The sequence below is a fragment of the Manacus candei genome, unplaced genomic scaffold (genome assembly GCF_025592945.1).
Source record: "Manacus candei isolate 608988 ecotype Guabito, Panama unplaced genomic scaffold, ASM2559294v1 h1tg000106l, whole genome shotgun sequence".
NCBI classification, from domain to species: Eukaryota; Metazoa; Chordata; class Aves; order Passeriformes; family Pipridae; genus Manacus; species Manacus candei.
The window spans coordinates 363,958-390,807 of record NW_026138154.1 but is presented as its reverse complement, the minus strand read 5'-3'; the positions used below and the strand labels follow the sequence as shown (position 1 = coordinate 390,807).

At 50.6% G+C, this 26,850-nt stretch overlaps 2 protein-coding genes and 1 long non-coding RNA gene across 8 annotated transcripts; 2 read left to right on the top strand and 1 right to left on the bottom strand.

Moving 5' to 3' along the window:
• On the top strand, positions 1–1,123 carry LOC127461418 (uncharacterized). Its single transcript, XR_007900064.1, has 2 exons — positions 1–125; positions 634–1,123. It is a non-coding gene; the product is annotated as an uncharacterized LOC127461418 (long non-coding RNA).
• A 1,210-nt stretch (positions 1,124–2,333) lies between these two features.
• On the bottom strand, positions 2,334–17,774 carry SUGP2 (SURP and G-patch domain containing 2). 4 transcript variants are annotated; one of them, XM_051769233.1, is made up of 10 exons: positions 17,430–17,769; positions 14,640–16,325; positions 13,088–13,208; positions 11,951–12,441; positions 11,658–11,769; positions 10,624–11,141; positions 10,148–10,212; positions 9,304–9,440; positions 6,675–6,795; positions 2,334–6,500 (listed from the first exon to the last, which is right to left on the bottom strand). In XM_051769233.1, exons 1-9 carry the CDS (start codon positions 17,539–17,541, stop codon positions 6,675–6,677), a joined length of 3,363 nt encoding a protein of 1,120 aa, XP_051625193.1. In that variant the 5' UTR covers positions 17,542–17,769; the 3' UTR covers positions 2,334–6,500. The 4 variants fall into 4 exon arrangements, 3 of the variants coding, with proteins under 3 accessions (XP_051625193.1, XP_051625195.1, XP_051625194.1); XM_051769235.1 differs by having other exon boundaries at positions 13,088–13,205; XM_051769234.1 differs by having other exon boundaries at positions 2,334–3,872; positions 17,430–17,768.
• Positions 17,775–17,864: 90 nt separating this feature from the next.
• On the top strand, positions 17,865–26,318 carry ARMC6 (armadillo repeat containing 6). Of its 3 annotated transcripts, none has more exons than XM_051769232.1 (8): positions 17,865–17,929; positions 19,535–19,690; positions 20,117–20,199; positions 21,284–21,854; positions 22,534–22,679; positions 23,227–23,358; positions 23,984–24,121; positions 24,976–26,318. In XM_051769232.1, exons 2-8 carry the CDS (start codon positions 19,570–19,572, stop codon positions 25,186–25,188), a joined length of 1,404 nt encoding a protein of 467 aa, XP_051625192.1. In that variant the 5' UTR covers positions 17,865–17,929; positions 19,535–19,569; the 3' UTR covers positions 25,189–26,318. The 3 variants fall into 3 exon arrangements, with proteins under 3 accessions (XP_051625192.1, XP_051625191.1, XP_051625190.1); XM_051769231.1 differs by lacking the exon at positions 17,865–17,929 and adding an exon at positions 18,741–18,838; XM_051769230.1 differs by lacking the exon at positions 17,865–17,929 and adding an exon at positions 19,032–19,118.
• The last annotated feature ends 532 nt before the right edge of the window (positions 26,319–26,850 follow it).

The following is a 26,850-nucleotide window of genomic DNA, read 5'->3' as shown; positions in this document are numbered from 1 at the left end:
CAGCGAGTCTGAAGGTGAAAGCGCTAAGTGCCGAAGTATTCTTAGCTCCTGGAGGATTAATTTCCCTAATTGGGCAACCCCAGCGTTGCATAAAAGTGGATCAGTGCCCGTTTTGGAATCCTGAGGTTCGTTCTGGGGGTTCTGTCCCGTGGAAAAGGGGACCCGGGGAAGGGATTTTTGCTTTTAAAAGCAGGGAGTGGTGATGAATCTGTGGTTCTGTCCCGGGGAAAAGGGGACCCGGGGAAGGGATTTTTTTGCTTTTAAAAGCAGGGAGTGATAAGGAGTCTGTGGAATGCTCAGTGCAGCTCCCGTTCGGAGCCCGTGACTCCCACCCGAACCGATGCACGTGGGACTGATTTGGGAGCACAAAATGTGTTTTATTTGGGTGGCTGATTCCTCACCCTGGGAGGCCGGGGCTGCATTCCCAAACCTGCCGTTCCCGTGGTTTTTCCAGCTGCTCTCTGTGCTCTCTCAGACCCTTTTAGAAGTTCCAAACCAGCAAGAAAAAGACAAGAGCAAACCCAGCCTCAAATCAAGACCCTCCCTGTCCACAGGGGCTGAAAATCCTCATCTCCCACTCCATTATCCCGAATTTCCGTGGCAATAACATCCAGTTCTGCTCTCTTTTCCCAGGCAGAGCGGGCCCCTGGGATGAGGAATTCCTTCCCTTCGGATTTCTCTGCTGAGGGGCGACCACAAAATTCAGCTGCCCCCGTGGTCACCTCGAATATTGCTGTTCCTGCAGCAGGGAGGGGATATTTTAGAGCCCCTGGCTGGAGTTCTGCTCCTGTTAATCATCCCACCTGTGCCAGAGGAGCAGAGCTCAGGTGATCGTTGTTTTCCAGGGGCAAAGAGAAATTTCCTCGCGCTGTTTTCTGAAATTATTCAGATTTTTGGTTCAAGTGTGTCTCTGAACTTGTTTAAACAGGGCAGAACATTTTAGCCTGGTAATTCCTGTCGAGGTGAGATCCATCCAGGAGCCCTTCCTGGGTGTGGGGGATTTTTTGAAATTCTTCAAAGCAATTCTTATTTTCCTTTCAATGAGACACAAGCAACGCTTTATTTTTTATTTATTTATTTTTTTTTTTCCAGAGGGGGAAAAAAATAAAAAGACCTCAAACAATCCCTGAATTTGCAAATATTATTTATATCAGCTCTCCTTTGATATGGAAAGTTTCTAAAGGGAGCCTTTTAATGCCCAACAAGCCAAACACATTTAATCTAACTGGGGCTGAAAATTATTGAAGGCAACTTCTGAGTGCAAAACTTCAAACAAAGCTGAAGAATCCTTTTAGTTTTTTGGGGGTTTTTTGAAGTCTCAGGGAAAAAAAACTGTGGAACAAAAGACATAAAAATGCAGGGTGTATTTTCCTAAAATTAAAGCATTTGTTAATTGAGTGCCTCTGCCACGATCCTGGCGCGGTTTGAACCTCCCTCCAGCCTCTTCCCGACTGGATTTATGGAGTTATCCATTAGGGGGGGATCTCTAACAGACTGCACAGCTTCAGGACTGGGATCTGGCTGTTAAAGGGATTCACAAACCTTTGAGTGTTGTTTGGTACAATTAAGGGGTTTCCCGGTGGGAGGGTTTTCCCAACAAGGGGGTCCCCTCAGACCAATCCCCCCAGCACAGGAACACAGGGAATGGACAGGGAATACAGGGGATGGACAGGGAATACAGGGGATGGACAGGGAACACAGGGAATACTCATGGAACACAGGGGATGGACAGGGAATACAGGGAGTGGACATGGAACACAGGGAATGGACATGGAACACAAGGAATGGACAGGGAACACAGGGGATGGACAGGGAACACAGGGAGTGGACATGGACCCTGGGGGATGGACAGGGAACACAGGGAGTGGACAGGGAACACAGGGAATGGACAGGGAATACAGGGGATGGACAGGGAACACAAGGAATGGACAGGGAACCCCAGGAATGGACAGGGAAGCCCAGGAATGGAGCTGGTCCCCCTGGCACAGTCTCAGTCCCCAACAGACAGACCCAGGTACAAGGAACAGTCCCAGTCCCCAAGGCACAGGTGGAGAGAGCCCTTGGAAAGGGCCTGGAGGGCCAGGACAAGGGGGAAGAGCTTCCCAGTGCCAGAGGGCAGGGTTAGATGGGATATTGGGAAGGAATTCCTTCCCTGGGAGGGTGGGGAGGGGCTGGGATGGAATTCCCAGAGCAGCTGTGGCTGCCCCAGCCCTGGGGGTGTCCCAGGCCAGGTTGGAGCACCCTGGGGCAGTGGGAGGGTGGAACTCCACGACTTTCAAGGTCCTTCCCAACCCAATCCCGGGATTCTCCGAGGCTGAAGAGGACACAGAACGTGCAGGGGTTTCTCAAACAGCAGAACTTTATTGCCCACAGACAATGCAAACAGTTTCCACACTTGCTGCACTTCCAGCAAGTCTCCTACTTAACAAGGTTCACAAAAAAAAAAAAAACCACCCCAAAACTCTTTATTTCAGAAGGACCCCTGTTGTTCTTTGAGCATATTCTCATTTCAGGTGTTTATTATTGCTCAAATCTACAGTCTGGTTGTGGTTGGCCACTCAGTCACGAGATATGCACAATTAAAGGTGATGCAGGACTCCCAGGCATTCATTTTTTTAATTAGAAAATAGGCCTGTTGTAGGATAGAAAACAACCCAAAAGGATAATATTTTGAATTTCTGAGTCCAGGCTTTCTCTGGGCACAACTGGCTTTCAAGCAGAATGGGATATAGAAAAAAAAAACCACACTGTACACTGATTTGGAGAAAAACCCATCTCAGCACAGATTGGGTGTTCACACTAAGGACTGTTCTAAAAAAAAACCAACAAAAAACAAACCAAAAATAAATAGATAAAATGTCATTGGATCACCCCAAAGGCAAAAAAAAAAAATAAACCCATCTCCATGAGTCCAACACAATTAGTCCAAACATTGAATTAGTGACTGTAGTTTTAAGGGCACCTCCCCCAAAATGGGGATCTCCTCACTTCTCTCCAACGAGAGCAAATGTCCTTTTCTTCTAGACCAGGTCCTTAAATATCCTAAATATTTTTGAAGGCAAAGGGGGACAAAGGTGTAGCCAGGGCTTGGCTCTGTAAAGCTTTTCCTGACTGGCAGTGCCAAACAAGGGCCAGGAGACCCTGGAGAGAAGGAGGGTTAAATTCCAGGTCACTGCAGGTTCCCCCCCTCCCCTCCTGCCTTAAAAAAAAAAAGAAATTCAGATTTCAAGGCAACAGTAAAAACCACAGAGGTATGGAAAGAGAAAGCTTGCTGCTGTTTTCAAGTCAGCACAGCAAGGAAATCAGAGAGACAGTTAATTCCTGGGAAATTGGGATACAGAGGGGAAACTCTGGCATTCCAGCTGTGGACAGTAACGCTGTGGGGGCGGATTTGATGCACCAAAAGTTAACTAAGAGGTGATTTAGAGGGTTTCTCAAGGTTAAGAGACATTTAGCAGCACAGAACAGAGGGAGCTTCCCTCCCTCAGACACTCCCAAAATCCTGCTTCACACTTTGCTAAGGACACCACCCCAAACCCCACTGGTTTAGTGCCAAAAGGATGCATATCTCTTCCAAATGGCCAAACTCACAAGCAAAAAAACATTTAAAACCAGGAGGTCGTTTAGTTCTACATTTATTGCAGCTATTCAAAGGGTTAACAATGCTAACAGGGTTTTGTTTTTTGTTTTTACTTACACTACAGGGAAATGCATTGCCACTGGCTTAGCACTGCTGCATCTGCACGGGACAGAAACGAGCAAATTCTCTACAGGATTAATGGCAAAACCCAACCAAAAGACAGCAGACACACCACTGAAGTTAGTTAAAATGTTCACTGAAGCTTGCAGTCTTCATGGAAGAGAGCCTGGAACTAAAATAACAGAAAAAGAAGCTTGTAAAAACCTCCAGCAAAGGCAAAGTGTCTGCATCACAAACGTTTCACATGTACAACTTCTCAGAGCTGCCTGCAAAAGGCAGGTCAGGGCCAAAAGGAGGAGTGTGGAAGGTCAGCTCTTGGTAAAAAAACAAGATCAAGTGGCAAAGGGTGAACCCAAGGTGGGAGCAATGCTGGAATTTCGGCCCCAGAGCCGAGAGCAGCTCCCAAATTCAGGGCTGGCACAAGACAGGCCAGCTCAGGAGTGTCCCAATATTCACCTTTACTCTCAAGGCAGCTTTAAACTCTTAAGCTGAACTCTCAGAGAAGGACAGCACCAGTTCCCAGCCCGGATTCCAAGGGTTCTCCCAGCCTGAGGGGAGCAGGAGCCCAGCAAAGGCACCCCCAGGGGGGCTGTGCCCCTTTAACTGGGGTTAAACCAGAGCAGCTCTGAGGGCTGGGCTGGGGCTGAGAGCTGGATTTCACTCTCCAGCCTGCAATTCCACCCTGGCAGCAATGGGGCATGGAATCAAGGATCCTTCTTCCAAAGCAAGGAAATGGGAAAGAAGAGGTTGAACTGGAATTGTGCAGGGAAATAAAAAATCAGGGGCAGCTTCACTCCTGGGCTAAGAGGAAAGCTAAACCCTCTGGAGTGGGTCTGAGGGATAAATCAGAGGCCAACAGTGCTGGTTCCAGTTATTCCAAGCCAGACTGGGACTGGGAGATCTCCTTGGAAGGCTCAAGCTTTACACTGGTTAGGCCCAGGAAAGAAAGGGAGGGGGGCAGTGAAAACCACACCCAGACAGGAGTTAAACCAGCTCAAACTGCCAAATACTGGCACTGAGGATTTCCCAAGCAGCCTGTGGTCCAAGAAATGTCTGGGCTCTCAAAATGTCCTTGAATCTGACAAGCAGATAAACTTATTTGTGTTCAGGGCCTTTGTGCTTCAGCTTCTTGCAGTGTAGGAGGTGAAGACACACAGGAAAAAAAACTCCACGCTCGTGGAAAAACAGAGCCAGCAGTGGGTTCCTCTGTGGGGTTACTGGGGGATTTTGTGCTTCAGGGCAACCAAAACTGAGTGAGCAGAAAACTGCACAACGCCATGATCTTGTTCCTTTTGGTTTCAAAGTCAGTAAAGGAAAAAAAAAAAAACAAAAACAAAAAATCAACTTGCATTGATAAACTACCAGGCAAGGAAAACTTGCTGCTGGGGGGACTGGAGATGGAGACACTCCCCTGCAGCCACTTTTTGGTGGAGGAAGAGCAAAATGAGGCTCTTTGAACAGCAAAGAACACAAATCTTGCAGGTCTGCCAGGAACTGGAGCTGCTGCCACGTCCCTGTGGGTGCTCTGCAAGGATGGGAACAGCAGAACGTGCTGCTGGTCAGCCCAGGAGCAGCTCTTTAAGGAGTGGGAGCAGGTTTGGGTGCTGTGAACACTCAGGTGAAGCCCTGGGGCTGGTTTTAGACAGGTCAGGATGGAGGGTGCACTAGAAAGTGCCATGTTCAATTCTGTCCCTCTCAGAAATAGCCTCAGTGATGTGCAAGCCAGGAAAAGAGGAGTGATCAGACCTTGGAGGGTTGTTTTGGTAACACTTGTTAAACCTTCCATGTCTTCAGAGCTGCTTCACAAAGCAGGTAACACTTTCTGTTCATTAATCCAGTCTTGTCTTTCAGTATATTCTGGAATAGTCCCTTAAAAGTATGAAGGTTTTTGTCTTAGGTGTTGAGATTTTTCAATCAAAGAACTTCTGCAAAGCAGATGTTTGATAGAAATCACTCCCTAAACTGATGGTCTTACAAAACTGATGATCCACTTCCAAGTGTCTTCTTCAGTGTTTTCTGCAGGCACATGAACCTGCACCCCCCTCATGACTTAAAACTCCTTGGAGAGGGAAAAGAAATGATTCAAGGATTTCTTGGGGCAGAGCTGCAAATTTGTGTCCAAACAAAAAGCACACTTAGAACTGTACAGCTTGTTCACTGCAAGGAAAAAAAAACCTTCCCAGCTGAGCTCTCCCAGGGAGGGTTTGGTGCTGTCAGACTGGGATGGACTCAGCTGCTCACCCTGCACTCAGAGCCTGGACTCTCACCCCAAATAAACACCCAGGGGTGGAGACTCCTCTGAAAACTGGTGCAGGGAGGGGAGGAAACTGCTTTGTGCAGAAGTGGGCTGGAAGATTGGACCCCTCAACAAAATGCAGAATCACAAAATCTGAACTGCCTCACAAAACATCTGAATTTGAGAAGGGTCTTGCTTTCAGAAAGGGCCAGAACCAAACCAGGCCCATCGTGGCTCTCACATCACTTATTCCATTTTTTTTTTGGTGAGGAATCTCATCACAAAACAGGCAAACTTGGCCAGAGAGAGAGGGAGAGAGAAAGAGAGGTAAAAACAGGCACTTCTGAGCCCAAACCAGCTGTTTCTTCCTCAGAAGATGCCACCCAAGCTGTTAGCTTGCACAGCACAAGACTAACTGGAATCTTGGAGGATATTTTAATACATTAGCATTGGAGTCCACTACTTAGAGACCAGAGTGCTCTTCATGCTCTGCTGAAGATCTTTCCCACAGCAGCTTTGCATTTCCCAGGCACTTTAGAGCCAGCCAGCCTCTTTATGTCAAACCTAGAAAGCAAGATTTTGGGGGGTAATTCAGCAGTTCAAAGCACTTCACTGGAGCTCTGGACTCTCATGAAATGTTCAAAAAAAGCACAGCTAACACTCATGGAAACAGCACTGAGTTCTTGGGAGGGGAAGGTTTAACCAGCCCTGGGAGGGAATGTTGGCAGTGGCACCTACCTATTTACTTGCTCTTTTCTGCCTGTACATTTGTATCATTCTCTGACGGAAAACATCAAATGCATCTTCTTTATTTTCTTCCCCTGCAACACCCAAGCCCTCCCCTGCAGAGGTAGCACCCCTAGGGAGCAAAATGGAGAGTTAGAACACTCTGAGCCCAGGACAAGGTGCAGAAGAAAAAAAGAGAAACAACAGCTTCCAACCCAGACACAACTCAAGGGGAGAGTCACAGTTCAAGGGGAGAGTCACAATTCAACAGGAAAGTCATAATTCAAGTCCTAACTCAAGGGGAAAGTCTTTCTGCTTCATTTGGGGCAGGAGGGGAGCAGAGGTCTGGGAGCAGTGATCATCCCAAGCAATCCCCACCTCCCATCTCACGTGCAAGCCCCACCCCAGGAGAAAGTGCTCCCATCACAGTGAAGGTGTTTAAATCATCTCACAGGTCAAATTCTTCCATGGATTTTGAACTCCAGCCACGGGGAGATGCTGGAGAGGTGGCAGAAGTGACCTTGTTTTTTTTTAATATTTCAAAAGTGACCCAGGTCAGAGACTCTGAGGAAAACACCACAGAGCTCTGGAGAAAAGGAGGTTTGATTGAGGGAATATCATGCTGCTTGTTTAAAATTCCCACCACAGACAGACCCTGCAGCTCCTGCCCTTCCAAGAAATAGGAGCCATTAACTCAGCTGTTCATCCCAAACATGCCAAGGGGAGAAGAGAAACCTCAACAACATCAGAGCATCTTCCTGGATAGAGAGGGTGACCCACAGCAGTGCAGAGACAGAAATAACTCAACCCCTTTTTCTCCAGCCTTTGTGTGGGCAGAACTCAGACCTTACAAAGCCAAGATTAACAAAACCTCTGCCCCAGGAAGGATCCTCTGTGCCAGGTCTGTCTCCCAGGTCAGTTAAATTACTGTTACCTATCACAGATAAATGACTTTAGAATAAAAAAAACCAATCAAAGGCGTGAGATAATTACTCAGAGGAGGGTCTGTCCCACAACAATGTTCTGCCTTTGAGTGTGGTTCTGGTTTCTCATGTTTTAAATATCCCTTGAACCATCAAACAGGTGTGACAAACCAGCTCTCAGGGCAGGGAACAGCTCAAAAAACTAACAGGAAACCCCACTGAAAATGTCAGGAGCCACCATTTCCACGAGGAGTCACCACGAAATCCAAGTGACTTTTCCAGGAACAGAAATCATGTGGTTTTAACTCTGCAAATGTGACTTTCTCTCCGAGCCAGAGACGAGCTTTAAGTTTTCCCAACACAGAAAGAGCCTCAAGTTTGTGCCTTTAACAGCTGCTGTGCCTGAATGCACCAGTTTTAGAGATCCCTGTTATATAATGATTAAGGAAGGCTCTGCTACACAAGAACTGGAGTCTCTCCAACTATTAATCCATCCCTTTTTCCCAGGGAATGAGATCAGACAGCACATGGACTTTTAAAGAAGTCATCAGTGGAGAGCAGTGTTAAAAGGGGAGGAAAGGGCAGAGGCTACAGGTTATCAAATGGGGGAAAAAAATGCATCAAAACAACTGAAAAGAGAAAGGAAAATGTTAAATTGCAGTGGTTTTGTCCTCACTGAGATTGTCCTTGGCTGGGGAAGCAAAGAGAGGAACACACCATGAAAATCATCAGTCTCAGGGTTTCTCTCCACACGACAGGTTTTGTAAAATAAACAGAAGTTCTTCTCTGCTCTTCCCAAGAGTGACCAGCAACAGCCTCGAGCTGGAAAACCTGTGTTTTCCCCCATTAAAAATTAAAGGTGGCCAGAAATTTGTAGAATGTGCAGGGCTGTCAGAGCAGACACAGTTAATTAGCCCGTGATCAGGTGCAAAATTTGTGCCAGGAGCTACAGAAACAACACAAATTCCTCGTGGATTTGGTCCCAACAGGTTTGGGAAGTAAAAACCTCAAGGTTCTCAGAGTGCTGAACACAAGAGCTACAGGTGGCATGAGCTGCTTCCTCACTGCCTTTTTCCTGCTGAAGGAGGAAATGGGGAAATATATAATTATGGCTGCTGGAAAAAAAAAAGCAAGCAAACTACCAGAAAGAAATCATTTCATAACCCATTTTAAGTGGCCAAGGCACGAGGAGGACACAGAAACCCCTGGAGAAAAGAAGACTTTTGTTAAACCACAGACAGAAAGTTGGTTGTGTGGGTTCAGAGAGAAAGAAATTTATGTGGGTTCAGAGAGAAATAAATATTCTGCTCCTTATTCAGCTGGGGAGTGAAGGAGGGATTATCCATGAGGAGATATTAAGCATAAGGGAATGTTATCCATGAGGAGATATTATCCATCCTCTGGCATCAGTGGACACTGGAAACAGCAACTCTGAATGGCAAAATGAGGAATAAACCCCCAAAATTTCAGGGAAAACACACACTTACCTCGTGGCAGGTGCACTTACCTCCTTCCTCATGCAGTGGAATGAACCAAATAATTAGGGTGACAACAAATGAGCTGCCTAAACCTAGAGATGTGTGACGTTCCTAAATCCCATTTATACTCTACATGCAAGGAGATCCTTGGGATAACATGTTAAAAATCCCTGCCAAAGCCACTGTGAGCATTCCCAGCCTTTCCCAGAGCTGCCAGAGCTCTGGGTTCCCATTACATACACTTTTACAGGCTCTCTGATCCCTTTCCCTCGTGTCCCGAGGCCGTGTCCCTCCTGCCAGCCCATCTTCTGCAGCATCTGGAACCCCACGTTCCTGTGTGTCAGCCTCTTGTGGGAGAACTCCAAATCTTTTGGTTTCTATGGAGAGGAGAGACAACAGAACAACAAAGGTGGGTTGTTATCCAGGGAGATCATTTTAAAAAAAAAAACAAACCAAAAAACTCAAAATCCACCCCCACCCCGCCACAAACTGGGTGGGTTTGAGTTTCTGGATCTACAGAAATAGCTCCTGAGCAGCATTTCAGCAGCTACACAGAACAAAAAATCAAAGTTTTGAACCTTGCCAGTTCAAAAAACATCCATTTTGGGTTCTCAGATTGTTTAATTACATTATTAAGGTGGCAAACAGCACACCTCTGTATTTACACAACTCTTTGGTGCTTTTTAAAAAATGAACACAGAGTGATCTGATGGCTGAATCCCTGCTGCAAACACAGAAGCAGCCAAATAACATCTCACCAATTCTGGAAAAGTGCAGCATGTTTTTCAGGCAGCAAAGCACCCATTTCTTTATATTATATTTTTTTTAATAGCAGATGAACACACAGCTATTCAACAGTGCTCCAATCATGGAATGTTTAACTCTGACACAGGTATTTAAAACCTAAACCCAAGAGGTTTTTAGGAGGAGTCACAGCTCTCCCTCAGGTTTAGTCCAGACCTCTCCAGGATCAGGTTCTGCAGGTTTTAGTTTGATTTCATAGCAGAGAACATGTTTTTGGGGCTGCCTCTTGTAAGAACAGCTGATTGTCAGGGGGCAGCTGCAAACCAAGTGGGTTCTTTACCTTCTTCTTCTTTGTAACTGGGCAACCCCGAGGTCTGTCATAAGCAATCCTGACAGGCTCGTGCACTGCAAGGCAGAGCAGGGACAAAGATCAGCTGCAAAGAAAAACCTTTGTGGTACAGGACCCCAAAAGTACATCCCAAAAGAACATCTCAACTCTTAACTCAACGCCTGGGCCTGAAGTCAGAACCAACGAGAAAGATCAGAATAAAATAGGAAAAAAAAAAGAGAAGACATTAAATATACACTTAGAGAATAAATATATACTTAGAGAACATTTGAGGGATGATGTTTGATACCAACTCTGTACTGCACCATGAGAGAAAACCTGTTACATGGCTTGTTCAGTGTAAGGAACATTCAAAGTGAACGTCGTTTTCCTTCTCGTGCCAAAATTCTTTGGGCCAGTAACCACCCACCTAAAAATCCAGGAGCTCTGTGCCACTGCCTACAGACTCCCTGCTGGATGAGGCTCACCTTTTGGTTCTTCTATGAGGCAGATCCTTTTAGAGGCAGGGATCATCCCAACCTTCAGGGACTTGCTGCTGATTCGTTTGCGGGGGAAGGGGGTGCCGGGGGCAGCGGCCGGTGCCTGTGTCGACAGATTTGGTACAGCACCATCAGAGGGGCTGGAAAGCTGCATTTCACCTGCTGACATTTCCTCTCCTGCTTTGGAGACCACCTCTTCATCTAGGTTTTCCACACTTCTACCTGCTGGCACGTCCTCCTCGTCTGCCTCCTCTGCTTGCTCCGTTTCTTCCAAAGGCTGGGAAATGTCCTCCTCAAACTCGGCTTCCTCCTCGTTCTCTTCCTCCTCCTCTTCTTCTTCTTCCTCCTCTTCCTCTTCTGAAAGATCCAAAGTCCTCTCTCCAGCTTTAGCACCCTCCCCAGTGTCAGCTGCTTCAGACACAGCGCTGAAGTTGATGGAGGGACACAACTCATAGACCTTCATCCGGTAAAACTTGAAAGCAGAACTGTTTTGATCCTGTAGAAACCTGAGCAAAAAAAACCAAATAAAACCAAAACCCAGTCAAAACAGCATCAGAAAAAGATCTTCTTTTAGCTGGTGTGAGAAGCAAGGCATTAGAAATAAATCTCTGGTTGATTTTGGAGAGGTCATTTCAGGGTTCCCTGACAACAGGCACCACAAAGAGCAACCACTCCCCTCAATTCTGATGTTCAGCAGCACTTCCCAAACCGTGCTGGGAAGAATCCAGTGGGATTCTCTTAAAAACAGTTTGGTAGGGCACTGTTTCAAGATTCAAGCTGATTATTTAGTTTACAAAAGGAAGAAATGTGCTTTTTGGAGAAGCAGTTTTCCTTTCTCGGGTTATTTCGGATATTCACCAGGAACGGAGGTGCTGAAGACAACAGGGAATATTTGCCCCAAATCCTGTGTTTCCTAAACACACCAGATAAAAACAGACATCTCAGCAAACAGTGACAGGGAGGAGGAGCATTTGGAGGTTCCTGCTCAGCCCAAGGACCCAGGGAAAGGTGCAGTTACTCACCAGAGGTCTGGGTTATCTGCACTGTTGTCTATGCTGAACTGCTCGATTTCTGGTCCTACCTGAGCCACAAACTTGGCAAGTTTCTCTGCAGTTTCCATGGTTTTGGCATCCACTGCAAGAAACCAAACGTTCTGTCAGCTCCCCACAAACCCTGCACGGCTGGGAGGTCACAGCACTCGAGAACTACCAACTTCAGCACAAGAAATGATTTTCAGAACGTGCAGCAGAACGCACTCGATGCGGTTTCCCCACATCACTGACAATTCCAAAGCCAATCCCGAATCTGCACTTACCATCAGGAAACTGAGAGGCCAGTGGTGGGAAAAGCTCTGGTGGTGCTGATAAATCCTCGGGATCTGCCCTTTCCTCTGCTGGCAGAGAGGCCTCGGAGCCGGGGCCACGCTGTGGGGACGAGGTGGGGACGAGGGGAGAGTCCTGCTGGGACAGGCTGGATCCTGCCACGGAGACCTGGGCTGGACCTGGAAGATGTTTGTCTTGGTGCCTCAGCACTGTCCCAGCTGAAAGCACAGTCTGTGTCCCTATGGTTGCTCTCCTCACCTTCCTTCCTCGGGTGCCACGCTGGGGGAGCACTCCAGGCCTTTTTCTCTTAAACAGTCTTCTCTTAATACTTGCAATTTTCCTGGCGTAGAGCAGGGCCCTGATGGATTCTGTGGCAGCTTCTTCTGGGGTCCTGCCCTCCCCACCCTCCTCCTTCCTCCTCTGCATCTCTGACAACTTCAGTCTGTAATATTTGTACTCCAGGCTGTCCTCATCAGACAGGAACCTGAAGAAAAAAATCACAAGAAACGAAATGAGAGCTGGGCTGAAAGCATCAGAAGCTCAGCAATCCACCCTTTCTTCCAGGTGTCTACACCAGCCTCAGCAGGTTTTTCTTGGAATAACAGCCAATTCCATGTCTGAAGCAGCAAGGAAAGTGTGCCAAGCAAATACAGCAAGCAGGGGTTTGACACAAATCATTTGGGTGGTAATTAATCAGCCACGGTGCAGCTCACACGTGAAGAGACAGTGTCACATGAAAAGATCATCATGCCTGGAAGTGTCTCAGCTTTCCTTTTCCAACATCATCCATGGAACACTAAATCCCTAAGCCTGTTACCTTCCTGGGTGTTCACATCAACTGTGTTTATTTGTTCACCTCCTGAATGCAAATCTGCTTCTTAAAGTCTTGCCTTGGGATTGACAAACACATCACAAGGAACGTGAGCTGCTCCCCACAACAGAAGCAGCCAGGACCATTTCCAGGGATACCAGGGAGTATAATTAGCTCAGGAAACATCTTCCAAAAAATCTGATTAAACACACAATAGGGCTTTGATCTTCCACCCATTGAAAGGCTGAGCCTAATGAAACCTATTCCAAATCTCTGCATCAGAGGGGGGGATTACAACACACGGTTCAAACACACCCACCAGTATTCAGGGCAGTTCTTCTGAGCGCTCCTGTCTTTGGCAGACAAGGTTCCTGACACCATGCTCTTCACCAGCTGCTCAATTGTCTCCACAACTTTCCTGTCAGCTCGTTGTGGGACTGCTGGAAGACATAAAAGGCAATTAAATCCCAGGCATTGATTGTTCTCGTCGCCAGAGCATGGATATGTTGGGGTTTTTTGTTCTCTGACAGGGCGATATTTGCAATTTTTCAACGTGTTTTAATAGAAAGCAGGCTGCACTTAATCCCAGAATGCCAGGAGAGGTGGGGTGGGAAGGGACCTCTGGAGGTGCCCCTGCCCAGGCAAGGTCACCTGGCACAGAGGTGGCACAGGGACACATCCAGGTGGGACTGGGATGTCTCCAGAGAGGAGGCTCCACACCCTCCCTGGGCAGCTGCTCCAGGCTCTGCCACTTCCATGGAAAGAAGTTCTCCTCACGTTGAGCTGGAACTTGCTGTGTTTTAGTTTCTGGCCATCACTCCTTGTCCTGTCTCTGGGCACCAGGAACAGAGTTTGGCCCCATCCTCTGACACCCTTTGGAGACACTTATGGACTGATGGGATCACCCCCCAACCTCCCCTTCTCCAGACTAACCAGGCCCAGCTCCTGCAGTCTCTGCTCATCAGAGAGATGCCCCAGACCCCAAATCATCTTTGTGGACCCTCTCCAGCAGCTCCTTGTCCTTCTGGAAGTGTGGAGACCAGACCTGAACACAGCACTCCAGATTTGGCCTCACCAGGGCTGAGCAGAGGGGCAGGATCCCCTCCCTGACCTGTGACCACACTCTTCCCAGTGCCCCCTTCCAAAACCAGGATAAATTAAGGAAACCTCTACACTTTAACTGAGATTCTAGACCACATTACCATAAAAAAGCACCACAGTCTAAGAAACTTATCCTTGGTCACCCCGGGCAAGTTAAGCCCTCCTCAAAAAGGCAATTCCTTATTGCACCAAAAGGATTTTTGTGCAAAATAAGTTTATTTGAACACTTGCCCTGAGAGGGCATGTTCCAAATTATCAGTCAGCCAGTGCCAGCGTTGCAGGACCTCCCTGAGAGAGGATCTGAAGCTCAGTTAGGAAAAAAACATATGAGTAGAATAATGAGCAGGAATTTTTTTAGGGAGGAGGAACTTGCTGGTCTAATGCAGTGGAGAGTAAGTGTTCCTGTTGGTGAGAGGACAGAAACATCTCCAAAAAAAAATACACCTGGAGCTGATAAAGAGTGGTGATGGTAACAGCTCCAAATTTGCATATATGCAAATACTTACTCTGTAATGAAGCCAGTTCCAGGTTGGTCCTGGCCTCCCCACCTCGAGGTGGTGAGGCTGGAGGGGCAGCCAAGGATTTAAGGTATCAGCACGTGCCAGAGAGGGGAGGGAGGAGACAACAGAGAGCATTTCCTCCCTGCCTCGGCTGCTGGGGATTTACATGGAATTCCCACAATTAGCAACTCCTGACCCGATGAAACCATAAAAAAAGCACCAAGAACTTACATCCTGCAAAGCATCTCAGAGCAGTTCCCTCCCTTTTACCTTTCGTGTCAGGAGAGGGGGTTTTAAGCTGTTCTGTGGCCTCGGGCTCGGGTCTTTTCATCTGGATGGGATAGCCACTCTTCTCCAGCCAGGCCTTCAAGTTCTCAATGTACTCCCTCCCGAACAAAGTGGAGTCGTCGAAGTTCGGGAACAGCGTCGGCGCCGGAGCCATTTCCTGGAGCCCCACGGCCTCGAGGATCTTCTCCTGCCTGAAAACAGACGCCAGGGCAAAGGTCTGGCCCAGGAGAGCCAGGGACTTGCGACACAGAGACACGGTGGTCTCGAAAGCACCGGCCATTTCTCTGGGGTTCCCGAAGCCGCTCGTCTTGATGCTCAGCTCGTAGGCGTTGCAGGCCATGAGCAGCGGGGTGACCCCCTTCAGGAGCCGGTCCTGGAGCCTCATGATGTACTTGTCGAAGGGCTTGATGATCTCGAAGAAGCAGTTCTTGGTTTTCACGGCGCCCTTGTCCAGCAGCATGTTCAAAAACTCGTTGTCCACCTTGGGGGTTTTCAGGGCGGCGTGCTGCAAGCTCTTGATGGTGAAGAAGCAGTAATCCCTGTGCTCTGGCCTCAGGGAGCACTTGAAGGAGGCCAGCATTTTGGCACAGGTTTCTGTCTCCAGCTCGAAGAGAGCCCCGAAGAGCCGGGAGAACTCGGCGTCGTTCTTGATGGCGTGGAACCCGGCCCACTTTATGATCTCCACTCCGAAGGTGGAAAAAATGTCTGATTTATCCACCAGGTCGAAGTTGAGGTTCCTGAACACGTGGGCAGGCTTTGGGAGCCTGAGGATGGGTCTCTGGGCTGCCAGGGCAGGCCTTTGATTGGGTCGTGGAGGCAGCTTTTGGACGGGCACCGGCCCCTGGTCGGGTTGCTCGGCAGCTTCCAGGGGCTGCTCCGGCGCCTGCGGGTCGAGGCCCGGCGGCGGCTTCTTCACGTTCCACTTCTTGAGGGGAGTTTTGACCTCCCCTTTGAACACTTTAGCTTTAACCACGCCCCTCGTGAGCCGCTTCCCCCTCAGGATCCTCCCCCTGCCAACAGCCCCCCTCCGGATGGGGGGCCGGAACTCGCTGTCTTGGACTCCGAACTCCACGTCGTACTCCTGGCTCTCCACGCCGCCGTACTCTTCCTCCATGAGCCCCGGCGACCTGAAGTCCCCCAGGATATCCGAAGGGCTAAAATCGGGTTCGTGCGGCCCGGCAGCTTCCCAAGAGTCAGGAGGGCCATAATCCTGGTCGTGGGAAGCCGGGCCCCCGTAATCCCTCTCGTGGGAAGCCGGGTGTCCGTACTCCCGGTCGCGCGACGCCGGGCGCCCGTACTCCCGATTCTGGGCAGCTGGGTGCCCATACTCCCTGTTTTGGGCAGCGGGGTGCCCATACTCCCTGTTTTGGGCAGCTGGGTGCCCATACTCCCTGTTCTGGGCAGCTGGCCGCCCGTACTCCCGCTCGTGAGGCGCCGGGCGGCCGAACTGCCGGTCCCGCGGCGCGGGGCGGCCGAACTGTTCGTGGTAGTAGTTGTCCTTCCGCAGGAGGGGACTGGCAGGCCTGTAGGAAGGGCCCGGATAGTCCTCCCGGGGGTCTTCCCCCCACTCCTCGGGGGGGTGGCGGGGCTGGGGGTTGTCGTGGGGGTACCTCCCGCCGTCGTGGAAGCTCTCGTCGTAGCGCGGCCTCGGGACGGGCCTGGGGTGGGCTGGGGGGAGAAAACACACCAATGCACTGCCAGTAGTGTTGAGAAAAACCATTTAATGAGCCTATCTAGAGGCTTAAAGGAGTCAGGATACCGAAATGACTGGAGAAAATACCCGTGTCTAACTCTAGGATGCTCCCATTTGGTTCCTGATGTACTTAAAGCAGCACAGGTTCTGCTATAAACCCCTTTTTTTTTTTTGCTCATCGCTTTCTCGGCACAAGATGCTGGTTTTGAGCTCAAAATGGGGTTTCTCGGGTGGAAAAACGTCTGAGTTTTTCCTGAACTCGCTGTTTCACGGAATCCCTGAGATTGGAAAAGCCCTCCCAGCCCTCCCAAGTCCAACCTGTGACTGATCCCCACCTTGACACCCAGCCCAGAATTCCCAGGCTGAGTGGAGGAATTCCACAGTTGAACAGAGGCTCGTATTTTCTCCAGACTCACACAAAATCATCTAAAGCAGCATTGCAGCAATTCCTAGTATTTCTGACTTTAAAAGTATCCAAAATCCCTATTCCCTAATTCCAGCAGTTCAACGCAGAAAGTAAAGAACACTTGAAAAAAAAAAAAAAGAAAAATGAAGCATTTAATAGAAATTATTTCTCCAGGGCTCACTTTAAAAATAACAGATCTCGTTCTGAAACCCTCCTATGAACGTGCATTCCCGTCAACGTGATCCGAGTTATTTTTACGGGCATTTCATACATTAAATTTAGGAAGGCAAAAAAATCATTTGGAGATCACTTTTTTTCTGTGCGTTCGTGAGGTTTTGGCCCTCCCTCCAAAAAAATAACACGGGAGACACACAAAGCCCCAAAGGCTCCCGGTGAGCTCCTACATTGATTTAACTTATCAGCCATCACCGGAATTCCATCCATCCTGCGGCGACCTCCCTGAAACCGGACCCGCTCCCCTGGAGCCGGAGTTCCTTTGTCTGAAAATCCCCGATTTTTATTTTTTTTTTTTTTTTTTTTAGCTCCCCCACTTGGGAATTCTCCGAAAAAAAAAAAAAAAAAAAAAAAAAAAAGGAAAAAAAAAAAAAAAACCCACGAAACCAAATGCCGGTACAGGGGATGGAATGAGCGGGGCTGCGCGTCATGGCCTCACCTCTGAAGCGCTGCTGGATCGCCTCCTCGGCGGCGGCATCCCCGCGGTAGCGCTTCACTTTGTCCTGCACCACGGCGCCGAACGACTCGCGGGTGATGCGCCGGGAGGCCATTTTTACACCCTGCGGCCGGGGCGGAGCGGGGGCCCCTCCGCCGCTCCTCGGGGGCACCCCCGCCGGCCCCTCCCTCCCCCTCCCCTCCCCTCCCCGCTCGGTGTGTCCCGCCGCGGCCGCGGGAGGAGGAGGAGCCGCCCGCGGAGGAGCCGCCGCGGGGAGCGGGGAGCGGGGAGCGGGGAGCGCGGAGCCGCAGCCCCAGCCCGGCCCGGCCCGGCCCAGCCCGCCCTCAGCGAGGCGGCCCCGCCCGCCACACACCGGGGAGGGGAGGGGAGGGGGGGGCCGGATCCGCACTGCGCGTGCGCGGCGCTGCCCGGCCCCCCCCCCCCCCCCCCTCCCGTCCCCAACCCGAGTTAATTCTCCGGGGGATTTTAGGGCGGAAAGAAAGGTAAAAAATTTAAAAAAAAAAAAAAAACCACAAAAAAACCCCACCAAAACCCAGCTGTTTAATAAGGACTGAGGTGGCCGATGCGCGCGCGCGCGCGCGGGGTTTTACGGAGTCGCGGTATCGTCTAATTCCATGGTGCAATCTGTGGTACAGTATATAGAATGTTATAGTTAACAATAATAATAATAATAATAACTATAATATAGATAATCTATAATAAGATTATAGATAATACTATGATACAGTATTATCTAATTCTTATAGTATCATCGATGCTATGCCATAGATATAGAATATCATCGATCATATTTTATTATAGATAATATTTTATTATAGATAATATTTTATTATAGATATAGAATATCACCTGTAATATTTTATGATAGATAATATTTTATGATAGATAATATTTTATTATAGATAATATTTTATTATAGATATAGAATATTACGGATAATATAATAATTACATAGATAATATAATAATTACATAGATAATATAGATAACCTGTATGAGCATAAGGAATACTATAATGTATTATCTAATTCTTGTAGTATCATCTGTGCTATAGTACAGATATATAATATTTTAGGTAATATAATGATAGTAATAATAGGTAATCTATAATAAGATTATTGGTAATACTATAGTATAGTATTATTTAATTCTTATAGCATCATCTACACTACACTATAGATATATAACATTATAGATAATATAATATTATAGATAATAAAATGATAAGCCTGACCTCGCCCCCTCCCTCCTCTGGCCACGCCCCCTCCTCACACTGGCCACGCCCCCCCGCCGCGCCTGCGCCGCGCGGAGCCGCCTCCTCCCCTGCAGGCGGGCGGTGCCGGCGCAGCGCTGGGAGCGCGGGGCGGTATTAACGGTGCGGGCGCGGTGCCGGTAAGCGGAAGAGGGCGCGGGGTGGGGGAGCGGCCCGTGGGCTCCCGTTGTAACGGCGCGGGGCCGGCGCGATCGCTGCCCCGCGGGTGCGCTCCGGCACGCGTGGGAGTGGCGGGGCGCGGGAGCGCGCTGCGCATGCGCGCTGCGACACCCCGCGCTCTTTTTCGCTCGGATCGGCGCGAGTTTTGGTCCGTGCGCATGCGCAGAGGGGGGGCGGGGGACCTGTACGGCGGCCGAGCGGGGCCGTCCCGCCCTCGCCTTTTGTCCGGCGGGAGCGGAGGTGGGTCGTGAGGGGAACCGGGGCTTGGGGTGCGCCCCGGGGCTGCCGCAGCGTCAGTCCCCGCTCTCCCGGCCCTCCCCGCCGCTGGAAACGGCGGGGCCTGCTGAAGGGGTGCGGGACGGGGCTCGGGGCCGTGTGTGAGCGGGCACGGTGCCCTCCGTGTCGCGGTGACACCGCAGCGCATCCCCAGCCCGGCCCTGCTGAAACGCCTCCTCGTTTCTCTTCATCGCCGCGTTTTTCCCCGTGGGATAAAAAACCCGGGCCGGTGTATCCGTGGTACACTCGGCGGCGCGTTTTCGGGGTCGAGTTCTGCGCTTTTGTTTTGAGGGGGAAAAGCCGAGTCATTTGCGTCGCTCCCGGTTTCCATTTGGATGGTTTTGCTCCAAAACTAGTTGTGGGCTCTCTCTCCACCGCAGGACGCGGAGGGGGTTTTATCCCGTTCCGGGGAAAAATGGGGTCCAAGCAGATCACCCAGGAGACGTTTGATGATGCAGTGCAGGAAAACATCACGGAGTTTGAGATGGAGCCGGAGGAGGCTGTGAGAGAAGCTGTGCAGCAGTTCGAGTCCCAAGGTACTGTGCCTTCGAGGTCTCACAGGCCGAGGTTTTGCATCTCTGAAGGTGTCAGGGAACCTGCACCCAAAGGTGGATCCACCACTGCTGGAAAGGAGCCTTTGTGAAGTGAAACAGAGGCACTGTTGATGCTGACCTGGTTTCATGCAGTAATTATGACTGGAAAACTGCTTTGAAGGGTGAAATTTGGTCAATGAAATTAAACTCCTATTTTTACCCCCCCCCCCATCCTTTGTTCCAGGATGGATTTGACCATCCTAGCCAGAATTTAACATTTCAGCATCTCTGTGCATTGATTTTTACAAGTTCATCTTTGTTCACTGTGGTTAGCTTGGCAGGTTATACCCATAACTGTAACTAATGCTGTTTATTTTGCTCTCATTAGCCTGCTACTAATATTAATCTGGGTTTTATTTCCCCTTTCAGGCGTGGACCTGAGCAATATTGTGAAAGCTGTGCGACAGCCTGCCTCTGAGAATGGGCAGAGGCAAAAGCATCAAATCCTGCTGGTAGGAGCACAAATTGCTGTTGTCTCCTAAGAATGTCATAATATAAGTAATAGACCAAGAATTAATGGCATGTCCCTTCTGGTTCTGCCCCTGTCCCATTTCTCTGGGAGCTCTTCAAGAAGTTAATCCATTTATTCTGCAAACCAGGAATAATGTAAAAATTGAAAGAGCTTCTTGAACTTTGTAGGGAAATATCTGTGTGAGTGAGGCTGTACCAGGTGGAGGTCGGGCTCTGCTCCCAGGCAACAAGGGACAGGATGAGAAGAAAGAGCCTCAGGCTGTGCCAGGGGAGGGTCAGGCTGGACATCAGGAGGAATTTCTCCATGGAAAGGGTGCTCAGGCATTGGAAGGGGCTGCCCAGGGAGGTTTGGATGTGGCCCTCAGTGCCCTGGGCTGGGGCACAGGGCGGACTCGATGATTTTGGAGGTCTTTTCCAACCTCAGTGATTCTGGGATTCCAAGTGCCAAATGGCACCATTTCCTGCCTGGGGAAGGCAGAAACTGCCTTTCATAACCTAGAAGCAGATTCTGCTGTGGGCAGGTGAACTCAAAAACACAGGAAAAACTTCAGTTGAAAGAAACAAAAGTAACCTGGTTGGTAGGTGTGAGCTGGCTCTTCTGAGGGTATTGAAAGGGCTGAATACAGTCACTCACCAGCAAGGGTATAAAAATACTCAAAAATAGAAAAATACTCACCACTGACCCCTGTGAAATCATAAAATCCTGGAAAGGTTTGGGTTGGAAAGAGCTTAAAGCTCATCCAGTTTCACTCCCTGCCGTGGGCAGGGGCACCTTCCACTAGCCCAGATTGCTCCAGGCCCCGTCCAGCCTGGCCTTGGACACTTCCAGGGCTGGAATGTGCTGGTTGGACCCAGTTCACCTGCCCCTGGTCAGACTGGTACCCAGTGGTGGGGTGGCAGTGGTGGCAGGAGCACAGAGAAGCCCCCGTTCCTCCGGGGCTCCGTCGTGCGAGGGCAAAACGCTGCTCTGGAAGGCAGCAAAGTTAGTTTTAAACGAACAAGTTAGTTTTAAACGAACAAATTCGACTGGCCCCGTGGAAAATTAACCCTTGGTGTCTTCCCCAGACCCTGGATTCCCTGGGGAGAGCCGTGGCTGACTCGGACCTGGCGGAGCTGCCGGAGCAGCTCGCGAGCTTCTCGGCGCAGTGCAGGGAGCAGTTGGCCTTCCGCTACCTGGCCGGGCAGAACGGGGCCTACCCCGTGGTGTTCTCTGCCTGCCAGCTGGCCTCAGGAGACAGGGATTTGCTGCTCAAAGCCTTCTCCACCCTGTCTGCCCTGCTGGATGGGCAGCCCGACCTGCTGGACGCGGCGGGGCAGGAGCTGCTGCTGCAGAGCCTGCGGGAGCGGCGGGAGGACGCGGAGCTGGCGCTGGCGGGGATCCGCTGCGTCAGGAACGCCTGTCTGAAACACGAGCAGAACAGGCAGGACTTTGTCAAGGGGGGGATCCTGCCCCTGCTCACTGGAGCCATCACCCAGCACGGGGACAGCGCCGACGTGGTCAGGACGGCGGCCTCGGCCCTGCGGGTCATGACCTTCGACGACGACATCCGCGTGCCCTTCGGCCACGCCCACGACCACGCCAAGATGATCGTGCTGGAGAACGACGGGCTCAGGGTCCTCATCGAAGCTGCAAAAGGTAAAATTAAACACCCCCCCCCTGTGGCTGTTGGTGCTGATTTGGGCGCTGGAACCGGCTCTCCCCGGGGTCACAGCACCGAGGCTGGCAGAGCTCGGGGAGCGTTTGGGTGACACCCTTTGGGCACGAGGTGTGGCCCTTGGGAATGGTCCTGTGCAGGTCCAGGAGCTGGACTCTGATCCTTGTGGGTCCCTTCCAGCTGCATATTCTGTGATTTCTTCTCTTATAAGCCTTTCTTCTCTTAAAACTTCAAATTCTGTCGTGACTTGAAGCTCCTCCCAGGTGATTTCGGAGATTTGCCACTAAAATGGTGTTTAATTCTGTTGAGGGAATGGGCCCCAAGGGAGAAAAATAAGTGCCCCCTCGGTGCTGCTGATAACCTCTGGAGCAGACACATTATCAGGGGCTATTTGTCACTGTGTTTAGGGAGTATTTCACAGCCCAGAGCAGGTTTGCAGGCACATTATCCCTGCTGAGGTGCTTCTTGCCGAGAAAAGATATTCTGCCTCTGTCTAGAAACAGAGTGAGCAGGTGTCATCTCTCCTATTTTAATATATAAAGGGAAATAACACTCTTACACTCTTTCCTGTTGTTTTTTTGGTTTTTTTTTTTTTAATGAAGCAAAGTAAACCATCTTAATTCCCTGCTTGTTACTCCCTCCATCCTCTCTCCTCTGCAGCGTTCACAGACAACTCCGGGGTTCTCAGTGAGCTCTGTGCCACCCTCTCTCGCCTCTCGGTCAGGAATGAGTTCTGCCAAGAGATTGTGGACCTCGGGGGCTTAAATTTTATGGTGACTCTGCTGGCTGACTGCATGGAGCACCCTGTGAGTGATGGGAAGTGTTTTGGGAGTGGGGGGACACAGTGGGACGTGCTCTTCGTTCCCAAGGATGGGATTCATTTTAATGAATGAGCCTCAGGCTGGGCAATATTTTAGCTGTAATTAGGGTTGAAACCCAACCTCTGATCCCCATTTACAGCCTTATATATAAACATGGTTACCTGTGCTTTGCAGGGAAGGTTTGTGAGCCCCTTGCTCACAGTTGCTCCTCTGTGCTCCACGAGCAGAACTCTTGCTTGCTCCCACAAAAGCTGAGTGTTTGGTTTTCCACCATTCTAGCTAGAATAGATTTATGAGGATTTGGGTGCTCAGGTCCCAGAGGTTGATGCTGGGTTCTTTAAGCTTCTTTAAAACCCTCTGCCAAACCAAGTGTCTGTATAACTCCGTGTAGCAACACAGTGACTGCGAGCAGCCTTGTAGCTGGTAACTGCAACTGTTTGCATGGGGCTGTTGGAGGATGCTCTGGCTCGCTTTCAGAAGTCTTAAAGTTCCCTCTGCTGTGTTTCAAACTGGTTTTTTCTGGGGGGCACAGGACGTGGTGAAGCAGGTGCTCAGTGCCATCCGCGCCGTGGCCGGCAACGACGACGTGAAGGACGCCATCGTCGACGCCGGGGGCACCGACCTCATTGTCCTGGCCATAAGCCATCACCTGGCCAACCCTCAGGTACCACCTGCATGGCTGGGGAGTTCCCACTGGGATGGGAATGGCAGCTCCAGTTTGGGCTGCACGATGGAGCTTCAGTTTGGGGGCTGCAGCTGAGCGAGGAACAGACGGCCGTGGAGTGCACGCTGGGCAGTGTTTGTGTGAGGGGAAAGGTGTGTGCACTTTGTGTTGGGGGGTTTTTCTTAGGCCTGAATTAGGTGGCTGGAGTGGGTATTTACACCTCTGGGGCATAAAACATGATTGGAATCATTAAGGCTGGAGTTAAGGTTGGAACAGGCTGCCCGGGGCTGTGGTCGCAGCACCAAGGCTGGCAGAACCCAAGGAGTGTTTGGATGATCCTCTCAGGCTCAGGGTGTGACACCTTGGGGATGGTCCTGAGGATTGGATGGTCCTCGTGTGTCCCTCCCAACCTGGCATATTCTGTGACTCTGCAAAAGACTTCCAAGACCATCCAGTCCAGCTTGGTTTCCACACCAGAGCAGCAGGACGTTTCACTGGGGGGAAACTTAAAAAACCCCCACAAAACTTAAATTAAAAATCGCCACGAAAGGAAACCAAACTCCACTTTTGCTTGCCTGAAAGGCCTGTTTTCAGCCAGGTGAGCTTCTCCCCCTTTGCCTTGCAGATCTGTGAGCAGGGCTGTGCTGCCCTGTGCATGTTGGCTCTTCGGAAGCCCGAGAACTGCAGCGTCATCATGGAGGGCGGCGGGGCCCTGGCAGCACTGCAGGCCATGAAAGCACACCCTCGAGAAGTGGCTGTCCAGGTACGTGCCCCTGGGCACCTGGGGCTTTGGTCAGCACTGGGCTTGGCTGTGGTACCTCCTTCCTGGGGGTTTTGGACCTTTACTTGGCAAATTCCAGCGGGTTTTGGGTGTGTTGGCACCCTCTGCGTCTGGCACCGTGGTCTGATCAGAGCCAGGCTTAGTCTGGGTTTCAAAGCCACCTGGGTTCAGGTTCATAATGAATCAATTCAGGTTCATAAAGCTGTGGAATGCCCCGCTCCTCTTCCAGGCATTACTTTTTCCTCCCCTTTGAAAGGGCAGATTGAGGATAAGCTCCTTCAGGCCCAGCCTGTGCCATCAGTTCTACAGAGTCAAGTAAAACACCTGCATGGCAAGAAGTTTGCCTCTGGTTTCTCATGCGGGTCCTCAGTAGGTTCTGTGCCTGCTTTTGTGCTCCTCAGATTATTAAAAAACCCCAAAGAAAGTATTTTCTGAAGGAGAGGTTTAAACTCAGTGCCAGGGAAGGTGCCTGGAGCAGCACGGGAGGGGTGGGAAGGTGGGGCTGCTGCACTGGAGAATTCTTAGTGTTATTTATTTAAACACTAAATATTAGTATTTAAATACTGAATATTAGTATTTTAAAGAACTAATTGGTATTCCCTGGCTGGTGTTTGAGATTTGCTGGTGTCCTGACAAAAACAGGTTGTATAAACCTCGACGGGAAATAGCTTCCATACCTTTGTCCGTGGATTTTATTGTTCCAGGAAATAGTTTGTTGCTGCCTGCAGCATCTCAGTTTGGTTTCCTAGAAGAGATTCCTTAGGCTGGGAGCCAGATCCTGCAGGGCTGGTGTTTTCTGACCTCTCTCTCCCTGCCTTCTCTCCTCTCCTCTCCAGAAACAGGCCTGCATGCTGATCCGCAACCTGGTCTCCCGGAGCCGGGACTTTTCCCAGCCCATCCTGGAGATGGGAGCTGAGAACCTGATCACAGAGGCTCGTGCTGCTCACAGGGACTGCGACGACGTGGCCAAGGCTGCCCTGAGGGATCTGGGCTGCAAAGTGGAGCTGAGGGAGCTGTGGACAGGCCAGAAGGGGAGCCTGGCCCAGTGAATCCTCCCCCGCTGGGGGGGCTCTGAAACACCTCTGTACCTGGAGTCTTGAGAGCAGGAAAACAACCCCAGTGGCATGGATTAATCTGCACTGACACCCAGCTGGAATATCTGAAGCAAATGCCTGGCTTGGGAGGCTGCAGGGAACTTTTTCTTGGGAGCTACAGCTGCAAAGGCTTTGTGCATTCACAGGCTGCAACCCAACCCTGTGTCGTGATCGTTCCCTGGATCATCTAATGCCTGGAGATGATCTGCTCCCCCCTTAGCCATGTTCCTTAGCAGGCCAGGGCTGCTCCCACGGGCTCTGCTCGTGCAGGGAGAGCAGGAGGGGCTCATTCCTGGGCAGAGTTTGGTGCCGTGGCTGCTGCTCCCCGTTTGTCCCTCTGCTCGTGGGGCCTGGTCACGGGATGGACGAGGAGGAATCCTGGCAGTTGTGAACGTGTTCCTGTCCTGTTGTAGCTGTTCCCCTGTTATTTTACTGCTGACCATACCCTGTGTTGCTGCTTTGTTGGGGATTTTCAGCCAACCTAACGTTTTAAACAAAAGCCAAGTGAGGGTTTGGGGTGATGGGGCCCGGAGGAACATTCCCTGGGATGTTGCCTTTGGCATCCAGGAGGAAAGTTCCATGTTCTCCCTCAGTGGGGTGAGCAGGTCAGGGACTGGGAGTGGGGGTGGTAGTTTCCAAAGTAGGGAAGCAGGGAGCACTGGGGAGCCCAGGCTTTGTCACCTCTTAGCAGGGCAGCACTTCCCTGAACCCAGGAGTGCTCTAATCGTGGTGGAGAGGCAAAGGACCACATGGACTGAGGAAAACTGTGGATTTGGGGGCAAAACAGGCCCCAGAAAGGCTCTGAAGTCTCAGCTAAAGGCTTCTGTGTTTTGCTGGGCTGTGTTACCAGCCCTGCTCTGGTGCTGAGCCTTCCTTTTGTGCTGCTGCTGCTGCTGTTGTGTGTGAGTGGATGTTTTTAACGTGGTAACTCTCTGTAGAAACGTTGACCCTATAAAACATGGAAACTTCCAAGGGTGGTTGGCTCTTTATGGAGCCTTTTCGAGGCAGGAAAAGAAAGGTGGTGGAAAGGCCTCTGTGCTGAGTCTGGAAGTAAAGCCTCCTGCAGCCCTGTGCTGTCTCTGCCAGCAGATAGCAAAGGTCACTGTGTTCTTCAGAGGTTCCTACCCTGGTTTTTGGGGGAGGAGAGGCTGCCCTGGCTCCTCTCTGCCTGCTGGGGGAAGAGCCTGGGGGAGTTTTTGCACTACTCTGACCTCCAGGTGAACGTGTCCCCCTTCTTTGGGGCAGAGTGGGCACAAAAAGAGGATTAAGAGACCCTGAGCTGCCGAGTCCTTGGGGTGCCCCGTGTTTGGGAGAGACTGGACACTCTGGGGAACATGTTTGGTGCAGCCTGGGGCTCCTGCTGGGTCTGGGCTGGGGGAAAAGCAGCACCAAGGCTGTGGGAGAATCAAACGTGGGCTTTGCCCCACGGGATTTACTCCCCGTCCCCCTTTAAGCAGGTGCTGGTGTAACCGGTGTACCTGCAGCCCCCGGGGGTGAACCGGGGCCGGGAGGACAGCGGGGCTGGGGGGCGGCGCTGCCCCGGGGCCTCGGGCAGAGCCGGGCGGGATCCCCGCGGGGACTGGGCGGGATCTCCGGGCGCTCCCCGGGGCAGGTCGG